This window comes from Heterodontus francisci, chromosome 34 (assembly GCF_036365525.1).
Source record: "Heterodontus francisci isolate sHetFra1 chromosome 34, sHetFra1.hap1, whole genome shotgun sequence".
In the NCBI taxonomy this organism is placed as follows: Eukaryota; Metazoa; Chordata; class Chondrichthyes; order Heterodontiformes; family Heterodontidae; genus Heterodontus; species Heterodontus francisci.
Window position 1 is genome coordinate 9,374,798 of NC_090404.1, and position 10,553 is coordinate 9,385,350.

The 10,553-nt window shown below is 46.5% G+C and overlaps 1 gene segment (V, D, J or C); it reads right to left on the reverse strand.

The window, feature by feature from the left end:
• Positions 1 to 555: 555 nt before the first annotated feature.
• Positions 556 to 3,485, reverse strand: LOC137348594 (T cell receptor alpha variable 38-1-like). The segment is given in 3 exon segments: positions 556 to 734; positions 2,770 to 3,126; positions 3,240 to 3,485. Coding segments are annotated over 3 exon segments (582 nt in total).
• Positions 3,486 to 10,553: the final 7,068 nt, after the last annotated feature.

The following is a 10,553-nucleotide window of genomic DNA, read 5'->3' on the forward strand; positions in this document are numbered from 1 at the left end:
ATTTACTATCATTATGGCACTAGCTTTCAATTCCAGATTTTTTTGTATTAATTAATTGAACTAATCAATCAATTGAATTGAAATTCCATCAGCTGCCATGGTGGGATTGGAACCTGTGTCCTCAGGGCATTGTCCTGAGCCTCTGGATTACTGGTGTCAGTGACGCTACTGTCTCCCCTACGTGTAAGAATTTCAATCCACACCTTAATGCGTGCCATCCCGTGCTCAAATCCACCTTTGAAATGTAGCAGTTTAATGAGCTCCCTTTGCTCGATGTGCTGGTTGAGAAATCCACTAACAGCTTCCCGATTACTGCCTATTGCAAGCTTATCTTGACTGGTCAGTATACGTTTTGGGATTCCTACAGCTGCACGCAAAATCTCACACATAGGGCCTGACCTATTTGCTCACCGTGCAAACGGGAGGCCAAAATAGGGCACATCAAGGCTATCCTGTGGGATAATGGCTACTCCGATGAGGTCACAGATCATTGTGTATCACACCTATTCACGAATGGGCGCAAGGCCTCAAATATCCTGGAATGGTTAAGGTATTTCAAAAATCTGAGCAACAGATGAAGCGAGCCGTTTCATGCTGCTGCAATGCGGTAGCAACACGAGTGGTACATTCCACTAACATGGTGCTGCTGTCACGCTGAAATGACGTTCTGTAACGCGGTATATGAATTTCAGTGCCAGTGTAAGGCCAGGTATGTAGGCTGTAGCTCCCAACAACTGGTAGATCATATCAAACAACACGTCTCTGCGGATGTTCGCAATAGGCAGAGTACTGACGACTCAACCAGCCCCTACTTGCAAAACTCAGAATGCCACTTAGAACCGAGATGAGGAGCAATTTCATTACTCAGAGGGTTGTGAATCTTTGGAATTCGCTACCCCAGAGGGCTGTGGAAGCTTAGTCATTGAGTATGTCGAAAGCAGAGATTGACAGATGTCTAAATATCATTAAGGAACACGGGGATAGTGTGGGGAAAAGACATTGAAGTGGATGATCAGCCATGATCGAAATGCATGTGGGAGCAGACTTGATGGGCTGAATGGCCTACTCCTGATCCTATGTTCCTAACGCAATGTTAGATGCAATTCCGTGATTGGATAACATTGCTGTACAATCTCGAGTGTGCTAAGAATTACACTGACGACCAATTTAAGATTATCAGTCAGGCTCGCAATGTGGCTCACTGACACTGCAAAGAACTACATATATTCATACACAGGGACATGTCCGGGTTTTCTGCCTTTTTTGAATTAAACAAAAGCGTGGGGGGACAATAGTTTCCTGGTGCATTCTCCATGGCAATCGGAGTCGGCTTGCCAACCAATCAGCACCCTTTTCTCATGTGGGATAAATTGTTCTCCCTTTGAAATTTTGCATTCTTGCATCTGTCTTGATGAGTGCAAGACAAAACCTCGACAGCATGTCTCTTTTTTCAGCAATACTCAAATATCTGTTACTATTCTTTAGTGGATCCTGATTGAAGGGAAGAATGTTGTCCTGGAGACAGTGTGGCACCATGGGAGATTTAATGTTATTGGTTCAGATTATCCCCGGAAAGACCGTATCCTTTCAGCACTGCACCGATTGGAAACCTGGTCAATACACACAGCTTCTGAAGTTGAGGTGGAATCCACAATCTGATTCTGAAACCAGAGTCGTCACTTTAGCCAAGCTGCTACGAAAATCCTTAATAAGATAAGATGCCATTTTATATTTACAATTTCACCATGACAATGATTAATACTGCTAAGTTACTGCTAAGCTGCTAATACCACAAAAATATGTAACTTCAGGGGATAATTTTAGAAAGTTTTAATTGATGCAACTGAAATTCAATAAATCGTGAAATCTGTCAGCAGGGGAGGAGGCCATTCGGCCCATCCTGTCAGCTCTTTGAAAGAGCTATCCAATCAGTTTCATTCTCCTGGTCTTTCTGCAAAGCCCTGGAACGAGCAGTTACACTAAAACTGAAATTCACAAATCCATTTGTGACACTGCAATTTACTTCTTGTCCTTTGCTGCCCTTTCCGTGCCTGCCTGCAATATTGAGCAGCTCTTTCCCCGTCTCCCCTGTCAGTTTCCCGGAGTCTTTGACCGAAGCCTGTTCACAGGGTTTATTTGATCAGAGTGTGTTGCTGATTCAGAGACCGTTTATACACAATGCACAGATTTCACAAGGTGGTGACTGTGATCTTTAAAACAAGCTCCTAGTACAGTTCCCCCTGTGTCCATTGTGCTTCAGGGTGTCTCCTTAATGCTGGAATGTTTTCTGTCACCATCAACAATCCCCATCTTGCTGGTGATAATTAACAGACCAGGGTTTCATTCCCACCCCCGGTCTCTAAATGTGCAACCATTCCCCTGTCAGGTCTCTGACTGGAACCCAGCTCGGGATGTTTCCATTCACTGACAGCCAGCTCACCACCTACCCGTCTCACATCACCACTGGGGACACAAGGAAGTGAGGTGAGAGAATCCTGAGACAGGACAGCAGATTATTGAGGGTGGGGATTAGAACGGGTGTCTTCAAATATGTGTCTGTGTTGGATCTGTCTGTCTGACTGGATTCTGCAGATTGTTTTCTCGGCCGCTCCTGGAAACAGTTGGGTGACAGTTTGATCCGAGGTTAATTTGGTTTCCTCTCGGTGTGTGTTTGAGAGCCTGACAGCGCGCTGCACATTGTGGCTGCATCTGAAGTTACATATTTTTGCGATTCTACGCAACCCCCAACAGACAGGAGCTCCCACCCACAGTCCAAAGGCAGTTTTTGTACAGGGGTGAGACTGCTTTCCATCACTGTGAGGCTGAAGGCGCAGTAATACACGGCAGCGTCAGTCAGCTGCAGCTCCGAGATGGTTAAACTGGTGAATTTAGTCGCTTTCTGGAGCTTTACAGAGAAACGGATTTTAGCAAAATCTGCTTTATATTCACCACCGCTCGAGTATTTCCTCAGTATAAACTCGGGCTGTGTATCTGGGTGTTGTCGATACCAGTATAATATATAGCTGCTCATTGTAGTATCATAGGTACAGCTTAAAGTCAACGCTTCTCCTTCTGTCTTAACATCTGAGGGCAGGAGCTGAGTGACAGAATCTCCATGACTCCGATCTGAAAAACATGTTTAAACAGGAAAAGATCAGACTGACGACTGTTTAAAATTCAGATTTAAACCATGTTTGTGAAATGGGAGAAAAGATGAAATGTGTTTAGTCCATAATTACCTGTCAGAAATGCTCCCCACACAACCCAGATGCTGAGCAGCCGCATTGTCGCTGTCAGCTCTGTAAAAGGGGAGTTGGATATTTGAAGACACCCGTTCTAATCCCCACCCTCAATAATCTGCCGTCGTGTCTCAGGATTCTCTCACCTCACTTCCTTGTGTCCCCAGTGGTGCTGTGAGAGCGGTAGGTGGTGATCTGGCTGTCAGTGAATGGAAACACCCCGAGCTGGGCTACAGTCACTGTGCTTATATGGGGAATGGTTCCGCTGTTGGAGACGTGGCGCTGCATTTTATAAGCTGCGCCCCAAAGTAGGCCGGGCGCAGGCGCGACTTGTGGGCCATGGGAGCTCATTTAAATAGAGCGGGCGGAATGCCGCTCCGATGACGTAATCGAAACGTTCGGTGCCACCGCGCAGGCGCCGGCGCCATTTTTAAAGAGCTTTAAAGCCCTTCAGATAAATTTACATTTTTAAAGGTCCCGCTGCACGAAACTTGTAAATATAATTTGATTTAAACTTCGAATTCTCTCTCCCACCACCCCCACCCCCACTAAGTTTCCCATAAATAAAATGACCTATCCCTCCAGAAAACCACCTTTTAGTGTGTCGAACATTCACCCACCAACGTCAGTACCTTTGGCCCTCAACGCCTTGCCACCATCCCCACAACCAATCGGAGCGGTTTTCCTCTCACACCCCCCCCCCCCCACCTCACCCCCACCCCTCCCGTCCTGCAAATTTCACTCCTCCTCCTCTCCTCGCCAGTGTCACGCCTCGGATCCCGTACGGAGATGGGATGGCCGTCGCTCCCAGGTAAGTGTTTATTCATTACTTTTAATATGATTGGCATATTCAGATGTAGGCATCGCCGCCGCCAGTAAAATGTGGTGGGGCCTTCCGGCGTCGGAGAGCTGGTAATATTCAGCCCGTGAGCCCGAGGACTGAAACCCACGGTCTGGTAAAGCCTTGATTAACCCTTCTATAACCCTGGTTATTGTACCGGAAACGTGAGATTGTTAATCGATTTGGTTAATTCTGGCGTCAATTCTTCCTCTCAAATTCCAGTCACTTCACCATCAGGACACTGGTAACCGTGACTGCAGTGAGATTTCCCTCACCGAACAGTTAACTAGTGAACTAACAATGATTCTGTAATTTGCCGGAGTGATTTATAGATCCGTCATATTGGAACGATGATATCTGCTGTTACAGAACGAACAATTGAACAGACATAAACAGAATAAACTCTCACTGTGATTTAAACAGCATGTCACTGGTTTGTATTTAAAATGCTGTCTAAATCCTTTCTGTTAAATTCTGACATTCTTTGTGCCCGTAATTATTAACTTAAATGTCCATAATCTACGGATCTACAGATTTTGGATTTGCAATGCGAGAAAATTGAGAGAGCGGCGCATCGATTTTTGTTTAACAATTTGCCGCTCATCGGCTGATAGTGGCGGGAGCAGAGCGCAGGGAGCGGGTTCAAAGCCTCCAGGGTGAGGTGTCGGGCGGATTCTCATAACAAGAACCCAACACCAACAGGACATGAAAATCTTCCCTTACAACTTTCACTCAGAATCGAAAAAGGAGTGGAGCAGAAAAATAAACAAAATGCAGGCGGTTTTGGTGGGTCTTTCTCTCCTTTGGCATCAATCTCCACTAATGGGTGCAGAATCAGATCTCATGTCAGATCAGATATCTCTCATTCACATTTTAATATACTTTTCCCATCTTCTACACCTCCCACTCATAGATCAGAGAGAGAGACAGCAGCAGAGGGCAGAGCTTCTTGGGGCAGTATCCATTTGTAAGGAACTGAATTAAATAATAAATTCCTCTTCGGAAATTATATAACTCGGCCTCGCTATAAAAGCTGCGGTACTGCCACATTCATTACGTTTTGGGGGAAAGAAGGCTCGGGACAGGAGTGTTAGCACTATTATGTTATGCAATAATAAGCAAAATCTTCCTCAGTGAGGTTGGTTTAAACCAGGGCTGAATCTATGGGCAGTTGGGTTGGAGTGGGTCTGAATGAAGGAACAAGTGTTTATATCTGTAATCTAAAGAGTGGAAGAAGGGAATGTATACAATTGTGGGTAAAGACTGGAGGTAGGGTGCGATAAGAAACACGTAGGGGAGGAAAGGGCATCAAAAGACTAAAAGGTGACGAAAGGCATCACAAAGTTGCACTCACAAATCTGCGCAGGTGGACCTCGCCTGTTGATGCTGAAGTTTCTAGTCAGTTGTAGTTTTAAGAATCCCCAGTGACTCTCACTGTGAAGGCGGAATTATTGCTTCTATTTATCGGTGTGAGAGCGCCCTCTGGTGAGCACTAACTGGAACTCTCAGTGTGGGTTTCTGCCCGGGATCTGCTGTACCTCGGCGGCAGGAATGGGGCTCATGCCACAGAAATACACGGCGCTGTCAGAGATCAGGGTGTTGCCGATCGTTAGCTCGGTAATTTTGGCAGTTTTATTAAACGTAGTAGAAAATGAATCAGTGATTTTTTTTAATTTCCAAAATATACTTTATTCATAAAAATCTGTAAAAATACATTACCAAACAGTTTCAAACAGCACCAATTCAAAAATTACTAACAGTGCAAAGGTGATCGGTTTCCTTCAATACAATCATGAGTTGCCTCACAACCCTTCCATTTCACATTTGTCGTGCCAGATACATTTTTACATTTTACAGGAGACAAAATTTTCCCGATACAATTCGAGGGCTTTCCCATGCATCCAGCTCCTCAGTTCAGCTTGGTGGGGGGACCTTACACAGTGGTCTTTCCCCATTGAGCCTTTGCTGCGGCTGCCCCAAGCTTTAGTGCGTCCCTCAGCACGTAGTCCTGGACCTTGGAATGTGCCAGTCTGCAACATTCGGCGGTGGACAACTCTTTGCGCTGGAAGACCAGCAAGTTTCGGGCAGACCAAAGGGCGTCTTTCACCGAATTGATAGTCCTCCAGCAGCAGTTGATGTTTATTTTAGTGTGCGTCCCTGGGAACAGCCCGTAGAGCACAGACTCCTGTGTTACAGAGCTGCTTGGGAAGAACCTCGACAAAAACCACTGCATCTCTTTCCACACCTGCTTTGCAAAGACACATTCCAGAAGGAGGTGGGCAACCGTCTCTTCCGTACCACAGCCACCTCGAGGGAAGCGTGCGAAGGGGATGAGACTTTGGGCGTGCAGGAAGGATCTGACGGGAGGGCTCTTTTCACCACCAGCCAAGCTACATCTTGGTGCTTGTTTGAAAGTTCTGGTGATGAGGCATTCCACCAAATGACTTTGGCGGTCTGCTCGGGGAACCATCCGATAGGGTCCACCATCTCCTTTTCCCATCGGGCCTTGAGGACATTCCGTGCAGACCACTGCCTGATGGACTGGTGGTCAAAGGTGTTTTCCCGCAGAAATTGCTCCACGAAGGATAGGTGGTACGGCACAGTCCAACTGGATGGAGCGTTCCGCGGCAATGTGACCAGACCCATCCTTCACAACACTGGGGACAGATAGAACCTCAGCACATAGTGACACTTGGTCTTTGCGTACTGGAGGTCTACACACAGCTTGATGCAGCCACACACGAAGGTGGTCATCAGGATGAGGGCGACGTTGGGTAAGTTTTTCCCGCCCTTATCCAGAGGTTTGAACATTGTGTCCCTCTGGACCCGGTCCATTTTAGATCCCCAGATGAAGTGGAAAATGGCTCGGGTGACCGCCACAGCACAGAAGTGGGGTATAGGCCAGACCTGCACCACGTACAGCAACAACGTGAGCGCCTCGCACCTGATGACCAGGTTCTTACCCACAATGGAGAGAGATCGCTGCCCCCACATGCTCAACTTTTGCTGTACCTTGGCTACTTGCTCCTCCCAGGTTTTGGTGCATGCCCCGGCCTTCGGAACCATATCCCCAGCACCTTCAGGTAGTTTGACCTGACGGTGAAGGGGACAAAGGATCGGTCAGCCCAGGTCCCAAAGAACATGAAAATTGATCAGTGATGTCGGTGTTCCTATATACATTCCCTCCAATAAGACGAAGCATGTAGTATGGAGATTTCCCGGGGTGCTGACTGTACCAGTACACATCAGGGTCAAAGGCGCTTGTGTCCAAGGTGCAGGTTACAGTGACGTTAATTTCTTCTTCAGCAGTTATTTCAACAACCGGCTTTGTTTCTTGGTGGCCCCATTCTAACATAAAAATAATAGAAATAGCACCATCGTATCATCAACTTCATATTGATCAACATAACTATCATCATCATCATCACTATTATTTTACCAACAAAAATATCTGGATTACAGCAGTCAGCGGGAGAATGGATTTTTACTGGGAAGGAAATACTTACTGAGAAGTGATATAATGATGAGAAGCTGTGAGAGACGGTTCCCCATGATACTTCCTGAATCTGTAACTCTGCAGTGCAGGAAACTCTCTGTCGGAACAGAAATACAGATCCCCGTCCCACTGCACTGCTGATCCAACCAATGACAGGAATAGACCCGCGGCAGCAATCCCTCCAATAACACAATCGGGTCAGAGCGAGAGCAGCAAACGGAAGCTGTGGGCGGGGATACCGCAGACTCAAAATTGAGCGAAGTGTGCGGAGACACTCAGCTGGACTCGGAACTGATGGAGCGGGAATAGCAACGGTTGAATCTCCAGAAGTCTGTGGCCATCCTGCACCTGCTCACTGTTCAATTGACCGGCAACAAATGGAGTGGGAGGGGCATGAAGAGACTGGAATAATAGAAACTTAGAGCACGGAATGAGGCCATTCGGCCTATCGTACTTGATCCTCCTTGACAGAGCTCTCCCATTCATCTTTCACTCCCTGCATTTCCACAAAGACCGGCATTTTTCCTTTTCAAGTTATATACAATCCCCTTTTGAAAGTTACCATTGAATCTTCTTCCGCCATCCTTTTAGGCAGTACATTCGAGATTTTAACAAATCGCAGTGAAATAAACCTCATCTTGGCTTGTCTTTTTTATCATTTCTCTTAAATCCGAGTGCTTGGGTTATTAAATTTTCTGCTAGTAGAAACAGCTACGTGTGATCTACTCTGTGGGCAATTCCTGTGTCTTTAGTCTTGTTCACAAAACAGTCGCTCATCCCAGGTACCACTTTCTCCAATGTTTTGACATTCTTTCCAAATAGTGGTGCCCAGAATTGGACACAGAACTCTAGCTGATGTCTGAACAGTGATTTACAAAGGTTTAACATCACTTTCTGGCATAAATTTCAACGACTGGGTCTAATGAGCTGCAATTTAGATTTCTAGGAGACAGTGTCAGACGTTCGTGTTTTTAGCTGTAATTCAATAAACCCTAAATCCACTCAATGGCCCCATTCTAAACCAGATTGAACAGAATCCGCCAGCAAAGGGCGCTAAACTCAAAATGGTAATTACAAAGTCATGTGATGCCAGCGCGGAGGCCAATAGGGATCGCAGGCTGAGTGAGGTCACAGTAGGACCGCCCCCTGCAGTGTGTGGGTGGAACAATGAACTGAACAGGTCACCTCTCTCCCCTTCTCAATCACTGGCTCATTCCATTCCCATTCACTGCGAGGGATTTAGTCAGACATGACCTTCTCCACGGTAAATACAGACGAGAATTATTCATTTTAGACCTCGCCCATTTCCCGTGGCTCCACACTGATCCTTAAGGGGACCTTCTCTCTCTCTCTAGCTACCCTTTTACTCTTAATATACTGATAGAATCTTTTAGGATTCGCCTTTATCTTATCTGCCAGGGAAATCTCATGACCCCTTTTTGCCCTCCTAATTTCCTTCTTAAGTGTACTCCTACATCCCCTATACTCCCCGAGGGACTCGCTCGATCCCAGCTGCCTATACCTGACATATGCCTCCTTCTTTGTCCTAACCAGACCCTCAATAAGGTTGAGGGCAAGGTTCCCTAAACTTGCCATCTAACAGGAACATGCTGGCCCTGAACTCTTCCTAAAAGATATTAATATCAATACAGATGTTAGCCTGGAAATTGGTCTCGGGTGACACGCGTGCCATCGGATCGGCCGCCCGTTCTACGCGGCGCCTGATATTCAGTTTCATTTCAGTCAATCGAATCAAATATCAGGCGCTGCCTATACCAGGCGATCAATCCGATACTGTCCTTTCTGTGCCTGAGACCAATTTCTACCTCATATATTTATGTGTGTTGGGTGGGTGTAATCATTTTTTGTATGGAGGAATATGCTTAATCGTGTTAATAGCTATCAGTAGCTGCGTGAAATTTCTAATTGCTCTGGTATTTTGTGGGTAGTATTTGTGTTGAAAGGATGGGGTGACTCTCCCAGAGATAAACTGGGATTGAGGGACAGGAATAAAGGTGAGCAATGGTGTATTGCACTTTTCACTACTTAGTAACAAACTCTGTTGTGTTAAACTTTGCTAATTGAGTCTTGTGTTGCATTGTGACAATTCCCCAGTTTTTAATGTAAAGGTTTTTTTTTGCCCTTGCAGCATTTTCAGTTTAGCTTTCACCTCACCTAGTGTTCGTGTTCCAAACAGTCGGGAACTGTGACTTCCCAGTACCGGCTGACGGGCTGCCGCAGGGTCCTAATGACCACCAATTATACCTCTCCTCTGATCATTAGAAAAAACTGAAATGAGAGCACATAATGTGTTATATATACGAGTGTATACGGCAGCGAGGCCTGGACAACGTATGCCAGCCAAGAGCGACGTCTCAATTCATTCCATCTTCGCTGCCTTCGGAGAATACTTGGCATCAGGTGGCAGGACTATATCTCCAACACAGAAGTCCTTGAAGCGGCCAACATCCCCAGCTTATACACACTACTGAGTCAGCGGCGCTTGAGATGGCTTGGCCATGTGAGCCGCATGGAAGATGGCAGGATCCCCAAAGACACATTGTACAGCGAGCTCGCCACTGGTATCAGACCCACCGGCCGTCCATGTCTCCGTTATAAAGACGTCTGCAAACGCGACATGAAATCGTGTGACATTGATCACAAGTCGTGGGAGTCAGTTGCCAGCATTCGCCAGAGCTGGCGGGCAGCCATAAAGACAGGGCTAAATTGTGGCGAGTCGAAGAGACTTAGTAGTTGGCAGGAAAAAAGACAGAGGCGCAAGGGGAGAGCCAACTGTGCAACAGCCCCAACAAACAAATTTCTCTGCAGCACCTGTGGAAGAGCCTGTCACTCCAGAATTGGCCTTTATAGCCACTCCAGGCGCTGCTTCACAAACCACTGACCACCTCCAGGCGCGTATCCATTGTCTCTCGAGATAAGGAGGCCCAAAAGAAAGAAAGATACGAGTGTGTGTGTT